The 17,534-nt window shown below is 43.7% G+C and overlaps 1 protein-coding gene across 3 annotated transcripts in view; it reads left to right on the forward strand.

Annotated features, from left to right (window-relative positions):
• Nucleotides 1-17,534, forward strand: part of LOC130362316 (uncharacterized) — a 158,753-nt gene that overhangs the window by 124,646 nt on the left and 16,573 nt on the right. For all 3 annotated transcript variants that reach the window (XM_056566593.1, XM_056566586.1, XM_056566600.1), the window contains one exon: nucleotides 15,081-15,173. In XM_056566593.1, the coding sequence (XP_056422568.1) occupies nucleotides 15,081-15,173 (93 nt within the window). The remainder of the gene's footprint in view (nucleotides 1-15,080; nucleotides 15,174-17,534) is intronic.

The following is a 17,534-nucleotide window of genomic DNA, read 5'->3' on the forward strand; positions in this document are numbered from 1 at the left end:
ATAAACATATATGGTATCACCGCGTGTGGAAATGCCCGAATTATAAAAATATATCATTAATTAAACCGCTCGGTCAATGGCGTGCGCGCAAAAAAATTCCAAAGTCCAAATTTGTGCATTTTTGGTCACTTTTTATATCATTTAAAAATGAATAAGTCCTATCAATGCAAAAATGGTACCGTTAAAAGCTTCAGATCACAGCGCTAAAAATGAGCCCTCATACCGCCCCATACATGGAAAAATAAAAAAGTTATAGGGGTCAGAAGATGACAATTTTAAACGTATAAATTTTCCTGCATGTAGTTATGATTTTTTCCAGAAGTCCGACAAAATCAAACCTATATAAGTAGGGTATCATTTTAATCGTATGGACCTACAGAATAAAGATAAGGTGTCATTTTTACCGAAAAATTTACTAGGTAGAAACGGAAGCCCCCAAAAGTTACAAAATGGCGTTTTTTTTTTTCAATTTTGTCGCACAATGATTTTTTTTTTCCGTTTCACCGTAGATTTTTGGCCAAAATGACTGACGTCATTACAAAGTAGAATTGGTGGCGCAAAAAATAAGCCATCATATGGATTTTTAGGTGCAAAATTTAAAGAGTTATGATTTTTTAAAGGCAAGGGGCAAAAAACGAAAATGCAAAAACGGAAAAAAAAATGGTCCTTAACCCCTTAACGACGCAGGACGTATATTTACGTCCTGCGCCGGCTCCCGCGATATGAAGCGGGATCGCGCCGCGATCCCGCATCATATCGCGTGGGTCCCGGCGCTAATCAACGGCCGGGACCCGCGGCTAATACCACACATCGCCGATCGCGGCGATGTGCGGTATTAACCCTTTAGAAGCGGCGGTCAAAGCTGACCGCCGCTTCTAAAGTGAAACTGAAAGTATCCCGGCTGCTCAGTCGGGCTGTTCGGGACCGCCGCGGTGAAATCGCGGCGTCCCGAACAGCTGATCGGACACCGGGAGGGCTCTTACCTGCCTCCTCGGTGTCCGATCGACGAATGACTGCTCCGTGCCTGAGATCCAGGCAGGAGCAGTCAAGCGCCGATAATGCTGATCACAGGCGTGTTAATACACGCCTGTGATCAGGATGAGAGATCAGTGTGTGCAGTGTTATAGGTCCCTATGGGACCTATAACACTGCAAAAAAAAAGTAAAAAAAAAGTGTTAATAAAGGTCATTTAACCCCTTCCCTAATAAAAGTTTGAATCACCCCCCTTTTCCCATAAAAAAAATAAAACAGTGTAAAAAAAAAAATAAATAAACATATGTGGTATCGCCGCGTGCGTAAATGTCCGAACTATAAAAATATATCATTAATTAAGCTGTACGGTCAATGGCGTACACGCAAAAAAATTCCAAAGTCCAAAAAAGCGTATTTTGGTAACTTTTTATAACATTAAAAAATGAATAAAAAGTGATCAAAAAGTCAGATCAAAACAAAAATCATACCAATAAAAACTTCAGATCACGGCGCAAAAAATGAGTCCTCATACCGCCCCGTACGTGGAAAAATAAAAAAGTTATAGGGGTCAGAAGATGACATTTTTAAACGTATACATTTTCCTGCATGTAGTTATGATTTTTTCCAGAAGTGCGACAAAATCAAACCTATATAAGTAGGGTATCATTTTAACCGTATGGACCTACAGAATAATGATAAGGTGTAATTTCTACCGAAATATTCACTGCGTAGAAACGGAAGCCCCCAAAAGTTACAAAATGGCGTTTTTTTTTCGATTTTGTCGCACAATGATTTTTTTTTCCGTTTCGCCGTGCATTTTTGGGTAAAATGACTAATGTCACTGCAAAGTAGAATTGGCGACGCAAAAAATAAGCCATAATATGGATTTTTAGGTGGAAAATTGAAAGGGTTATGATTTTTAAAAGGTAAGGAGGAAAAAACGAAAGTGCAAAAACGGAAAAACCCTGAGTCCTTAAGGGGTTAAGGGGTTAAGTACCAGAGAGCAAAGGCGTACCTGTACGCCCTTGGTCCTTAACAGGTTAAGAAATGTTTCCATGTGAACTTCAGTTGTCATGTGAGTTATTATGTAATTGTTACCCAGGAGGTATCAGTGACCTGGTGACTTAAGGGTGAACAATGGGATCCCAACAGAGTCTCCCCCCATAAAAACCCTGGGTGGAGCCTCTGCTCTCGCTTGTTGCTGTAGTCCAGTTCAGTCGACTCTAGGAGTGTGTCTGGCGTCATAGGAGGCCTCAAGTCAAGTCTGCAGCCACAAGTCTACAAATCTGCACGTAAGCTAAAGTCACAGCTTAGTCTACCGCAAGTCAAGTCTGTCCCTGTCATCTATAGTCAAGTCAGCGTGGCCTGCACTAGATTGTCCATATCTACTGCAAGTCCCAGCAAGCCCTTAAGGTCTCTGAAGTCACTGGTCACCTCCGTGGGCCTGGCTACACTGTATAGACCAGGGATACTCAACTACTTTTAGTAGGGGTCTTCTTATCCAGGTCTGCCATCCGGTGAAGGTCCGAGCTAAACGCTAAGACCTGGTTCACACCTAGCGGCCGCAGTGCCATGCCAGAAATAGGTGCTGCCTGTTGTAAAACATTATTTGTTATGTAATAATCGTTCTCCAACTGCCACACACTGTGCCCCTGGTATAATACTGACGCACTGCGCCCCTGAATATAATACTACTACATGCTGTATTCCTAAATATAATGTTGTCAAACACCATGCCCTGATATAATACCTCCATACACCCTGTTTCTGAGTATAATACTGCCATTTAAGCCTGCCCCCCAATGAACTTTGCCATTCCTCTCCTCCATATAAGCAATGCCACTGTGCCTGCCCCCCCATGTGAACTCTCCAACTGTTGCAAAACTACAACTCCCATCATGCAGACAGAAGAGCATGATGGGAGCTATAGTTGTGAAACAACTGTAGAGTTAAAGGTTAGGAAATACCTATAATATACATACTTCCAGGGCTAGACTAGGAGCAAAAATAGGCCCAGGGATATTAGACTATGCAGCCCTTTTTTTTACGGTGGGGGTCGCATCAGTCAGACACCCATTAAAATAAAATGAGCTGCATACTCTATAATCACCTCAGTTTAAGTGGCTCTCTAGCTGTTGCAAAGCTTCAGCCATTATGGGAGCTGTAGTTTTGTAACAGTTGGAGAGCCACAGATTGGGGTACAGTGTCACTCATCATCACTGCAGAAATTACAAGTGACTCCAGCTCTGATGGGATAGTCAGGAGAATACATAATTGTATAATGACTTACAGGAGACGTCTTCTCTGTTGTCTTTATTTTTCTTCTTCATCTGGTCTTTGTCTTCTTTCAGCTCCATCTTCTCTGCAGAGTCTGATGCCCGGACATCATTGGTCACTTTGTTAGCAGATCTCATCCTCTGTATAAAGACAATAATCATTTTAACCCTTCCAGACATCAAGACCCCTAAAAATTATACTGCCAGACACTGTTTCCTCTGTTTGTCAGAATCACACCCCTGTACTCCCCCCAGAGCAGAAGAAAACCATTAACCCCTTAAGGATCAAGGACGTACCGGTACGTCCTTGGTCCTGCTCTCCTGATATAACGCGGGGTTACACCGCGTCATATCACGGCGGGCCCGGCGTCATAGTGAAGCCGGGACCCGCCTCTAATAGCGCGCAGTGCCGATCGCGGCGCCGTGCGCTATTAACCCTTTAGCCGCGCGCTCAGAGCTGAGCCGCGCGGCTAAAAGCGAAACCGAAAGTGGCCAGCTAGCTCAGTCGGGCTGTTCGGGATAGCCGCGGCTAATCGCGGCATCCCGAACAGCTGACAGGACAGCGGGAGGGCCCCTACCTGCCTCCTCACTGTCCGATCGCCGAATGACTGCTCAGTGCCTGAGATCCAGGCATGAGCAGTCATGCGGCAGAATCGTTGATCACTGGTTTCTTATGAGAAACCAGTGATCAATGATGAAGATCAGTGTGTGCAGTGTTATAGGTCCCTATGGGTCCCTATGGGACCTATAACACTGCAAAAAAAAAGTGAAAAAAAAGTGAATAAAGATCATTTAACTCCTCCCCTATTAAAAGTTTGAATCACCCCCTTTTCCAATAAAAAAAAACACAGTGTAAATAAAAATAAAAATAAACATATATGGTATCACTGCGTGCGTAAATGTCCGAATTATAAAAATATATCGTTAATTAAACTGCTCGGTCAATGGCGTGCGCGCAAAAAAATTCCAAAGTCCAAAATAGTGCATTTTTGGTCACTTTTTATATCATTTAAAAATGAATAAAAAGCGATCAATAAGTCCTATCAATGCAAAAATGGTACCGTTAAAAACTTCAGATCACGGCGCAAAAAATGAGCCCAATACACGAAAAAATAAAAAAGTTATAGGGGTCAGAAGATGACAATTTTAAACGTATTAATTTTCCTGCATGTAGTTATGATTTTTTCCAGAAGTACGACAAAATCAAACCTATATAAGTAGGGTATCATTTTAATCGTATGGACCTACAGAATAAAGATAAGGTGTCATTTTTACCGAAAAATGTACTACGTAGAAACGGAAGCCCCCAAAAGTTACAAAACGGCATTTTTTTTTTCAATTTTGTCGCACAATGATTTTTTTTTTTTCGTTTCACCGTAGATTTTTGGGCAAAATGACTGACGTCATTACAAAGTAGAATTGGTGGCGCAAAAAATAAGCCATCATATGGATTTTTAGGTGCAAAATTTAAAGAGTTATGATTTTTTAAAGGCAAGGAGCAAAAAACGAAAATGCAAAAACGGAAAAACCCCCGGTCCTTAAGGGGTTAAAAACAATTGGACTGCTGCAAGCAGATTTCTGCCAGAGGAATATCCTCAATGTGAATGGGTCCCCTTCGTTCTCCTGCAGACTCCCCTGCCCTCCTCAAGACTCCTGCATTATTTATCTTTACACTTTTCTGTCCCACCCAGACCCCTCTGTCCCCTTCTGCCTTAACACTCCCTACCCGCATCATTCATCTTTCCCCCCCAATACCCTTGCATCATTCATCCCCCCCAAGACCATACCCCTGCATCATTCATCTTCCCCCTCCACACAAAGACCCCTGCAGCATTCATCTACACCCCCCCACCCAATAACCCCTGCAGCATTCATCTCCCACCTCCGCCCCTGCAGCATTCATCCCCCCACCCCAAGACTCCTGCAGCATTCATCTTCCAACCCCCGCCCCTGCAGCATTCATCTCCCCTTCACCCCAAGATCCCTGCAGCATTCATCTTCCTCCCCCACCCCAAGACCCCTGAAGCATTTATCTCCCCCCATCCCAAGACCCCTGCAGCATCTATCTCCCCTATCCCAAGACCCCTGAAGCATTTATCTCCCCCCCATCCCAAGACCCCTGAAGCATTTATCTCCCCCCCACCCCAAGACTCCTGCAGCATCTATCTCCCCCATCCCAAGACCCCTGAAGCATTTATCTCCCCCCATCCCAAGACCCCTGCAGCATTTATCTCCCCACCCCAAGACCCTTGCAGCATTTATCTCCCCGTCCCACCCCAAGACTCCTGCAGCATTTATCTCCCCCCCACCCCAAGACCCCTGCAGCATTTATCTCCCCCACCCCAAGACCACTGCAGCATTTATCTCCCCCATCCCAAGACACCTGCAGCATTTATCTCCCTCCCCCCACCCCAAGACCCCTGCAGCATTTATCTCCCCCACCCCAAGACCCCTGCAGCATTTATCTCCCCCACCCCAAGAACCCTGCAGCATTTATCTCCCCCCACTCCAAGACCCCTGCAGCATTTATCTCCCCCACCCCAAGACCACTGCAGCATTTATCTCCCCCATCCCAAGACCCCTGCAGCATTTATCTCCCCCACTCCAAGACCCCTGCAGCATGTATCTCCCCCACTCCAAGACCCTTGCAGCATGTATCTCCCCCACCCCAAGACCCCTGCAGCATTTATCTCCCCCACCCCAAGACCCCTGCAGCATTTATCTCCCCCCAAGACCCCTGCAGCATTTATCACCCCCCCCCCCACCCCAAGACCCCTGCAGCATTTATCTCCCCTCCAAGACCCCTGCAGCTTTTATCTCCCCCACCCCAAGATCCCTGCAGCATTTATCTCCCCCCTCCCACCCCAAGACCCCTGCAGCATTTATCTCCCCCTTCAAGACCTCTGCAGCATTTATCCCCCCCCCAAGACCCCTGCAGAATTTATCCCCCCCACCCCAAGACCCCTGCAGCATTTATCTCCCCTCCAAGACCCCTGCTGCATTCATCTCCCCCCCCCACCCCAAGACCCCTGCAGCATTTATCTCCCCCCAAGACCGCTGCAGCTTTTATCTCCCCCACCCCAAGACCCCTGCAGCATTCATCTCCCCCCAAAGACCCCTGCAGCATTTATCTCCCCCCCACCCCAAGACCCCTGCAGCATTTATCCCCCCAAGACCCCTGCAGCATTTATCTCCCCCCGCCACCCCAAGACCGCTGCAGCATTTAACTCACCCCCACCCCAAGACCCCTGCAGCATTTATCTCCCCCTCAAGACCCCTGCAGCATTTATCTCCCCCCTCTAAGACCCCTGCAGCATTTATCTCCCCCCCATTACCCCTGCAACATTTATCTCCCCCCCCTCCAAGACCCCTGAAACATTTATCTCCCACCTCACTCCCACCGCGGATGGCCCGGCCCCACATACTTACCTGTCCTAACACTGCTTTTCTGTGCCAGGTCCCGAGCTGCTCTGGCCTCTTCTAGTCAGGCCTGGCCAGAGCAGATGATGCAGGCAACGCTAATCGCGCTGCCTGCATCATAGGGGAAGCGCTGGCCGGACAGGGAGCAAAGCGTTCCCTCGCTCCAGCCATGCTCAGCTATTCATTTGTATCAGTGTCTTTAAGAGAACCGCCCGGATGTCCGGGTGCCTGGCGGTCCACCAGTTGGGTACGGCTGGTATAGACTGTACCATCTGTCACTCAGTAAAGCTACCATTGTTCACAACTTGGCGTCGGAGTCATTATTGCCCCCCCGTGCCTAGCCCAGGATCCAGCAGTATACCTTTAGGTGGCATTGAGGATAAACAAAGCCCTGGAGTCATGAATACAAGGGGTTAATGCCATCTGCCCCTAGGGTAATTCTATCTGCCCTGCATCTCACATCCCTTTACCACAGTAAAATAGAGATACAAGGGTCCTTGAGTAAGCATATCTTAGTAATACAACAGTAAAAGTCTTCCACTAATAAACATACATTTGGTGATATCTAAAAAAATTAATGGTTTCCTGGAGACTTTAAGTCTATGTTCTCCATTACCAGTATTGCTCCTCAAAGTCAATAAAATGCATAATATAGATGCATCTATCACTGGGCAAAAAATGCTTTTTGTGACAGATAGCCCTATTGTGGCTCCATTGTGTGCACACCTGTAAAATTACTCACAAATTACATAGAGAGTATGGACAGGCAGTGTGAGTGGAGTTGTATAACTTGGAGAAAATCATTGTAGGATCTCTCCTATATCACTGCTCTCCTGGTCCATTAGAGAAGACAGGAGAGCATTATACCTATGGCATATCTTTATTTGTGAAAATGAATTCATTCTGTTGGAAAAAGCTACAAAATCCAAAAGGAATGAGAGGTGCATGCAAAATGACAACCATTATCTTCATCATTGTAAAATATACATTTAGTAGTAGAAGCATGCACAGACAAATAGAATTTACATAGACCTTATTCATGCATAAATCATAGATGACTGTCTGCCAAGTTATAAAATATCTAGTAGAGTATGAAATGTGCTTCGTATTTAAGCATACTGTGTGCTGTGGGGTTTTGTAGTCAGACTTTGATTTATGTTTGTATAAAAGACTGGTTTATGCAAATAAACATCCATATGTGTATACACTTCTTCTCCTGAGTACAAAAAATGTGAATAACGTTCCCCTACTATGTCAAAAAAAGTCCTTCTTGTTTTAAACTAATATAACCTACATCTAGTGATAGTACAATAAAACTTTGGAAAGGTTACGTAGAGCTGGACTATGTCATAAAATGAAATATTGATTTATAGGAGTCCTGTATATAAGAGTCACAAGCATTATTATACCACAATGATCCAATGTAAATTAATAGTAAATAGATTTATATATCTATAAATTCATGGGCCCATATTTATCAAACAGAATGTTTTCATCATAAACTGCGCCAAATAAAAATTCTAATATTCACCCATCATTCTGAACTCAGTACCCTATATAGTGTATTAAAAGAAAAAAAATGACATTTTGAGTGGACATAAGTTTTCAGACCCTTTGTTATAACACTTAAAATGTAGCTCTGGGTTCTTTCCATTTTTATTGATGGTCTTTGAGATGTTTCTACACCTTGATTGGAGTCACCAGTGGTAAATGCAGGGGATTGGACAGGATTAGGAGTCCTGTCTACATAAGGTCTCCCAGCTGACATAGTATATCAGAGCATAAACCATACCATGAACTGGAAAGAACTGCCTGTAAAGCTCAGAGACACGATTATGTGGAGGTACACATCTGGTAAAGGGGACCAACATTTTCTGCTGCAGTGAAAGTCACAAACGATTAGGCTTCATTAATTCTTAAATAGAAGAAGTTTGGAACAACCAAGACTCTTCCTTGAGCTGGCCTTGCCACCAAACTAAGTAATTGGGGGAGAAGGGCCTTGGTGAGAATGGTGACCAAGAACCCGATGGTCATGCTGGCATGAAGATTGGAGAAACTTTCAGAAGTTCAACCATCATTGCAGAACTTAAAGGGGTTATCCTGGAAAAAACTATATATATATATATATATATATATATATATATATATATATATATATATATACTGGCTCCAGAAATTTTAACAGATTTGTAAATTACTTCTATTAAAAAATCTTAATCCTTTCAGTACTTATGAGCTTCTGAAGTTAAGGTGGTTCTTTTCTGTCTAAGTGCTCTCTGATGACACGTGTCTCGGGAAATTCCCATTTTAGAAGCAAATCCCCATAGCAAACCTCTTCTAAACTGGGTGGTTCCCGAGACATGTGTCATCAAAGAGCACTAAGACAGAAAAGAACAACCTTAACTTCAGAAGCTCATAAGTACTGAAAGGATTAAGATTTTTTTTATAGAAGTAATTTCCTATCCCCCGGCTGTCAGTGACAGCCCGATCATCCTGCAGGATAGGAGCAAGGTCGCAGTGCTGCGATCTCCTCCTATCCCTTGCCATTAGTCAGAACTGATTCTGACCAATGGCAGGGCAGGACAGTGGGTTGCCAAGGCAACCCCCATTCTGCCCACCCCTGGATGTCGTGGGGAATGTGGGGAGGAGATGGAGTCCTTTACCTGGTGGAGAAGACGCCTGGGGACCCCCAATCATCGCTGGAGACTGCTGGATCCTGCTGGATCCTGGCTCAGGTAGGGAAACTACGTTGGGGGGGGGGGGATGAAAGTGAAAGTAAAGTGATCTTTACTGTGGCAACCACTAGGAAGGCCAAACTGCAACTCCCAGCATGCCCAGACAGCCAAAGGCTGTCTGGGCATGCTGGGAGTTGTAGTTTTGCATCATCTGGAGGGTCACAGTTTGGAGACCACTGTTACAGTGGTGCCCAAACGGTAGCCCTCCAGATGTTGCCAAACTACAACTCTCAGCATGCCCAGACTGCCCAGGCATGCTGGGAGTTGTAGTTCTGTAACATCTGCCCCTTAAGATTTAGCAATTTTCATGAAATTACTGCTCTACTTTGAAGCCCTCTAATTTTTTCAAAAAGCAAAAATATGTCCATTTTATGATGCCAACATAAAACAGACATATTGTATTTGTGAATAAAAATAAAATTTATTTCGAATATCCATTTTCCTTACAAGTAGAGAGCTTCAAAGTTAGAAAAATGCAAAATTTTCTAAATTTTCATGAAATTTTGGGATTTTTCACCAAAAAAGGATGCAAGTAACGCCGAATATTTACCATCAAAATAAAGTAGAATATGTCACGAAAAAACAATCTCAGAATCAGAGTATTCGGTAAAAGCGTTTTCGCGTTATTAATTCGTAAAGCGACGGTGGTCAGAATTGCGAAAAAGGGCTCAGTCCTTAAGGTGAAAAAGGGCTCAGTCCTTAAGGTAAAAAAGGGCTGCGTGCTTAAGGGGTTAACCAATCTGGACTTTATGTCAGAGAGGCAAAAGACATGCATGTCTACCTGGTGTTTGCAAAAAGTACCTAAGAAACAAGATTCTCTGGTGTGATAAAACCAAAATGTAACTTTTTAGCCTTAATTCTAAGTGTCGTCTAGAGTAAACCACCTGCCCAATACCATCCCTACAGTGAAGCATGATGGGGGCAGCATCATGTTGTGGAACTGGTGAGGGTTAAGGGAAAGCTGAATGGAGCAAAGCGCAGATGATAGTTTCTTGATGAAAACCTGATCCAGAGTGCTCTGGACCTCAGACTGAGCCAAAGGTTTATCTTCTAACAAGACAATGGGGGAGATTTATCAAAACCTGTCCAGAGGAAAAGTTGCTGAGTTTCCCATAGCAACCAATCAGCTTGCTTCTTTCATTTTTGAAAAGGAAAAGTGAAAGAAGCGATCTGATTGGTTGCTAAGGGCAACTCTGCAACTTTTCCTCTGCACAGGTTTTGATAAATCTTCCCTTTTTTTTTCTTTTTAATAAACTAGCAACATGAACATTCTGTATTTTTTTCTTTGTCATGGAGTGCAGAATGATGGGGGGAAAACTTGTATTTTTAATAGCACAAGTCTAGAACATAACAAAAAGTGGAAAAAGTGAAAAGGTCTGAAAATGTTCTGAATGCATTGTATTCTTCGATTTCTGCTGCAAAATTTGACTTTGTTTTGGGTATTTAAAAAAAAAAAAATTTTAAATCTTACCAGAGATTAAAATATTGCTGCTTGGAGTCTGGTGGTCTGCTGTGTTAAAACATAATAAATGAATATATTCTATGGAATATACAGTAATTGGGGAGTTTTTACTAAAATATATGAAATTACATAGAAAATAGGAGCTCCTCTGATACACTCCTCAAAAAAATAAAGGGAACACTTAACCCCTTAAGGACTCAGTTATCCTTTGTAATGACATCACTCATTTTACCATAAAATGTATGGCGCAACCAAAAAAATACTATTTGTGTGGAGAAATTGATAAGAAACCCACAATTTTGCTCATTCTGGAAGTTTTTGTTTTCATGCTGTACACTTTACGGTAAAATAGACCTGTTTTCTTTAGTCTGTAGGTCAATATGATTAAAATGATACCCATGATTAGTTGATGCAAGGTCGCAAGGATCGGTCTTTTTTCTCCACGAAGAATCTGGCTCCAGTAGAAGAGGATGACTTTCTAGTAAAACCTTTCTTTAGAATTTCTTGTATATTTTCTTGTATATGGTCTGAGTTTGACCTGAGGAGGTGTGGTTCCAAGAAATATGTCGATAGGACAATCGTAAGGAAGGTGTGGAGGTAAAACTTCAGCAAAATCCTGAAGAATAGACGGAAGGCCGGGCAGAGGGGTGGAAGGAGACACCAACTTGAATGGATGGGTATGGAAACAGTTGGTATAGCAGTAAGTTCCCCAACAAAGTACTTCTCCAGTCTTCCAGTCAAGAGGCAGGGCATGTAGTTGTAACCAGGGACGGCCTAGTAGAAGAGTGAAGGTACAACATGGAAGTACATAGAAGATCATTTTTTCCTTATGCAGAACTCCAACTTGCATAGACAAAGGTTACTCTGCGGAATAAGATAGTACAGTCCAGATTTTCTCTGTTGACCGAGGAGATGTACAAAGGCTTCAGAAGGAGGATTACTGGCAGACGATACTCATGCACTAATGAGGCATCGATAAAGTTACCCGCAGAACCAGAGTCCAGGAAGGCCTGAACGGTTATAGTCTCTTTGGAGGGTAGAGACAGCTGGATTGTCAAATTCAAGCGTAGAGAGAAAGTATTCACACCTAGGGAGACCTCTCCTACAAACTCTAGGTTCGAGCGTTTCCCTGTGACTGTGGACGCAGAGGACAATCTCTGAGGAAATTATCTGCACTGGCGCAGTATAGGCAGAGGTTCTCAGCTCGTCGGCGGGTTCTTTCCTGCAGGGTCAGGCAAGACCGATCCACCTGCATAGCCTCCACAGTGGAAGGCATCATAGAAGGTTGCGCTGGTTGCTAGAAGACTGGTGCCAGACAAGGAAAGTGCCAAGGTCGTGCAGACTCCCTTTCTTGGTGAAGTTCCTCACGTTGTTCAGAGAAACGGATATCTATCCGAGACACCAACTGTATAAGTTCATTTCGGGTAGCGGGCAATTCTTGGGAGGCAAGGATATCCTTGATATGGCTAGAAATTCCTCTCTTGAAAGTGGCACATAGAGCTTCATTGTTCCAAGATAATTCAGATGCCAGGGTATGAAATTGAATGGCGTACTCGCCCACAGAGGAGTTGCCCTGCGAAAGACTGAGCAGTGCCTTCTCAGCAGAGGAGGCTTGGGCTGGTTCTTCAAAGACACCCTGAAATTCCATCAGGAAAGCCTGGAAATTGGTTGTGAAAGCATCACTGTGGTCCCAAAGCGGCGTTGCCCAGGCCATAGACCTTCCAGTAAGGTGACCTTTGCTCATTCTGTGTGGAACTGTTCCACCATGAGTTTGATGTGCATGGACCACTGAGTCACGAAACCATGATAGGATTTGGGATCCCCCTCATATTTCTCTGGAAGAGACAAGCTGAGTTTCTTTCCGGAAGAGACTGGAGCAGCAGGAGGCAGCACTGGAGCAGGAGGAGGCTGAGGCTGTTGCGGCTGTTGTTGAGCAGTTAGCAACTGCTCCATCATGGCAGATAACTGGCTCAACTGCTGTGCCTGCTGGGCCAACTGCTGTGACTGGAGCGCCATTATGAAAGCAAGATCCGGATTATCTGGCAGAGGAACCAGAGTGGGATCCATGGCCGGATCTTGCTGTTACGATCCTGGATGTGGATCCTACTAACCTGTGTGGCGATGACTCAGACCGTATCGGGGAGCAGAGACTAAGGTTCCACTGGTCTTCACCAGATCCTGCCGCAAGGCAGGATGGGCTTGCTGCAGCAGGTGACACCCAGGTCGCTACCCCCGACACGGATCGACCACACAAGTAGCTGGGCAAGACAAGGTACCAGAGGATGAGGCAGAAGCATAGTCAAACTTAGCAGGAGGTCAGGGCAGGCGGCAAAGGTGCATAGTCAAATAACGTAGCAGGAAGGTCTGGATACACAGGAAGAGGCAAACAGGCAAAAGGAAGGCTTAATCTCAGGCTAGGGGCACTGAAGTTTCGTAGGGAAGTGGGGGAGGAGCTGGCATAAATAACATATGGGATGGACCAGACACCAATTAGTGGTATGCTGGCCCTTTAAATCGAGAGAAGGTGCCGTGTGCACGCCCCCGCCTCCTAGGGGAAGCAGAGAGCCGGGCAGCCGGAGGTAAGCAACGGGCCGCGACTCGCATGCGGCTGCGTGCCGCGATGCCAATTGCGGTCCCAGTGGGAATGGAAGACGACAGGGCGTTCCTGGTCGGGGTGCAGGACTGGAGTGCTCGCAGTGACAATAGATAGCATAGACACACTGAGTGGCAAAACTAATATCCCCAGCACCTACACAGAGGAAAATTTGCCTTTAAATAGCCGTAAATATCATCCAATTACAAATAAAATTTGCTATGGGTCTATTCCTCCACCAGAAAATTTTGCAAATTAAAAAAACTTTTAAAAACAAGAAAAAACAAGAGATAATGACATGGCAAGTATCAAGGCATAAAGGTTTGCATCAAGTCATATACAGTGAGTTACTACTTACCAGGATGATTGCCACCGATAAGAGCAGCATAACTATGTCAGTGTGACTATTAATAGTATTCAGAATATTGGGCAGACTAGATGGATCAAATGGTCCTCATCTGCCAACACATATGTTTCTAACATCTATGTTTCTAAGTCAAGTATTGGTCCCTTATGCCTAACACAATAGGGGAATAATGGAATGGTATAGTTTAACAATTTTTCTATTCTTTTAATTTATGGGGTAATAATGTGTGTGCACCATATTTGTGAAATGGTTGCATGGCATGTGATAAATAGGGGGCGTAATAACGACGTAATACGACGTAATAACGACGCCGGAAAGCGAGGCCTGGACCCTGGAGAAGATGCAGAAAACGCCGGAGGATCGCGAAGTGGACCTGTCCGGGATGCTTAAACTGCTATCCGACAGCAGCTAAAGCATTTTGCGCTGTCGGATAGCAGTTAATGCGATGGCCCTGACATATAAAAGCATCGTATGTCGATGCTGACATCGACATGCGATGGCCTCTGAGAGGCCATCGCATGTCGATTTGATCATATGTCGGGGCCATCACATCTCACTGTATATATATAAGGAAACCTTTTCCATTCAGGAGTCACCTGTGAAAGTTCTTGTGACTCTAGCTAGCAATCTCTATAATTATATTGTCTGATCTGGTTCTGTGACTTATTGGCTTGGCTTTTGACTACTCTTTGGCTCTCTGTTACTGTGCTTCATTTCCCTCCTGGCTTTGACGCGGCTCGTTGACTTTATTCATTGTGTGCGCGTGTGTTTAGGTTTTTTCTGTTAGTTTTGTGTGCTTCCAGCTGTTCCCGACCTTTGTCAGTGTATGTAGTTTGATGTTTTGACAACTGACTGAACATCACCTATTTAGGAAGGGAACAGTACCGTGGTTATGGACCCGCTGCCTAGGGCAGGTACGCAAGTAGGCAGGGACAGAGGGAGTGGGCAAGTTCAGGGCTGCACTCTATCACTGCCCGGCATTACAGAAATGTTGAGAAACAAAAGAACATTTAGATCACAAGACAGACCAGAGAGCAGATATGTGAGCAAAAGATCTTTCAGAGTAGAAATGATTATTGTGTGACTACTGTATAGCATAAATTATTTATGGTTCAGAACAAATCAAGTTGTAATGATATAATTGAAATCTGTATTATATACTGTATGCATAGACTTTATACATCAACCAAAGACATTTTTTTTATATTTAAACTATTTGTAAAACTATATATATTTTGATTAATGTGTTTCACAGATGGAAATATTAAAGTTAACTCTTCTGCTGACCAGGACAACCTTCTTAAATTCCCAGAAGTGTCCTCTGATGCAATGCCAACAGAACGTAAAGGTAAGTGAATAAATACCCTTCTGGAAAACTATTCTGTGAAGAAAGTATGCAGTATGGACTTTAAAAGCTTTTTTGTTAATATTGTATGTAAATGAGGGTCAAGTGTCAGGGGGTGCTCTCCCTCATGCCAAAAGCCCAGGGTTAGCCAGCCCATCTTCTTTTATTCACTGCCTCCATGGCTGCTGTCCATCAAAGGGGGTAGGCTAATGCAAGAGAGCACAGAGCCAGTGGATAAGAGTAGATGAGCTGGTTAACCCTGGGCTTTCACTGAGGAATGCCCAAGGCTTATATTTAACCCCTTCAGGACCAAGCCCATTTTGGCCTTAAGGACCAGAGCGTTTTTTGCACATCTGACCACTGTCACTTTAAACATTAATAACTCTGGAATGCTTTTAGTTATCATTCTGATTCCGAGATTGTTTTTTCGTGACATATTCTACTTTAACGTAGTGGTAACATTTTTTGGTAACTTGCATCCTTTCCTTGTGAAAAATCCTAAAATTTGATGAAAAATTTGAAAATTTTGCATTTTTCTAACTTTGAAGCTCTCTGCTTGTAAGGAAAATGTATATTACAAATTTAAAAAAAATTTATTCACATATACAATATGTCTACTTTATGTTTGCATCATAAAAGTGACGAGTTTTTACTTTTGGAAGACACCAGAGGGCTTCAAAGTTCAGCAGCAATTTTCCAATTTTTCACAAAATTTTCAAACTCACTATTTTTCAGGGACCAGTTCAGGTTTGAAGTGGATTTGAAGGGTCTTCTTATTAGAAATACCCCACAAAAGACCCCATTATAAAAACTGCACCCCCGAAAGTATTCAAAATGACATTCAGTCATCATTTTAACCCTTTAGGTGTTTCACAGGAATAGAAGCAAAGTGAAGGAGAAAATTCACAATCTTCATTTTTTACACTCGCATGTTCTTGTAGACCCAATTTTTAAATTTTTACAAGGGGTAAAAGGAGAAAATGTATACTTGTATTTGTAGACCAATTTCTCTCGAGTAAGCACATACCTCATATGTCTATGTTAAGTTTTCGGCGGGTGCAGTAGAGGGCTCAGAAGGGAAAGAGCGACAAGGGGATTTTGGAGAGTACGTTTTTCTGAAATGGTTTTTGGGGGGCATGTTGCATTTAGGAAGCCCCTATGGTGCCAGAACAGCAAAAAACCCTCACATGGCATACCATTTTGGAAACTAGACCCCTTGAGGTACGTAACAAGGAATAAAGTGAGCCTTAATACCCCACAGGTGTTTCACGACTTTTGCATATGTAAAAAAAAATTATTTTTTTTCACTAAAATGTGTGTTTCCCCCCAAATTTCACATTTTTCCAAGGGTTAATAGCAGGAAATACCCCCCAATATTTGTAACCCCTTCTCTTCTGAGTATGGAGGTACCCCATAAGTTGACCTGAAGTGCACTATGGGCGAACTACAATGCTCAGAAGAGAAGGAGTCATATTTGGCTTTTTGAGAGCAAATTTTGCTCGGGGGGCATGTCGCATTTAGGAAGCCCCTATGGTGCCAGAACAGCAAAAAATACCCACATGGCATACCATTTTGGAAACTAGACCCCTTGAGGAATGTAATAAGGAATAAAGTGAGCCTTATTACCCCACAGGTGTTTCACGACTTTTGCATATGTAAAAAAAAAAAAAAAAAATTTCCACTAAAATGTGTGTTTCCCCCCTAATTTCACCTTTTTGCAAGGGTTAATAGCAGAAAATACCCCCCAAAATTTGTAACCCCATCTCTTCTGAGTATGGAGGTACCCCATAAGTTGACCTGAAGTGCACTATGGGCGAACTACAATGCTCAGAAGAGAAGGAGCCATATTTGGCTTTTTGAGAGCAAATTTTGCTCGGGGAGCATATCGCATTTAGGAAGCCCCTCTGGTGCCAGAACAGCAAAAAAAACCACATGGCATACCATTTTGGAAACTAGACCCCTTGAGGAACGTAACAAGGGGTACAGTGAGCATTTGCCCCCCACTGGTGTCTGACAGATCTTTGGAACAGTGGGCTGTACAAGTTTTCATTTTCATGGACCACTGTTCCAAAGATCCGTCAGACACCTGTGGGGGGTAAATTCTCACTGCACCCCTCATTACATTCCGTGAGGGGTGTTGTTTCCGAAATGGGGTCACATGTGGGGTTTTTTTTTTTTTGCGTTTGTCAAAACCGCTGTAACAATCAGCCACCCCTGTGCAAATCACCTCAAATGTACATGGTGCACTCTCCCTTCTGGGCCTTGTTGTGCGCCCCCAGAGCACTTTGCGCTCACATATGGGGTATCTCTGTAGTCGGGAGAAATTGCGTTACAAATTTTGGGGGGCTTTTTTCCCTTTTACCT

Source organism: Hyla sarda, chromosome 1 (assembly GCF_029499605.1).
Source record: "Hyla sarda isolate aHylSar1 chromosome 1, aHylSar1.hap1, whole genome shotgun sequence".
In the NCBI taxonomy this organism is placed as follows: Eukaryota; Metazoa; Chordata; class Amphibia; order Anura; family Hylidae; genus Hyla; species Hyla sarda.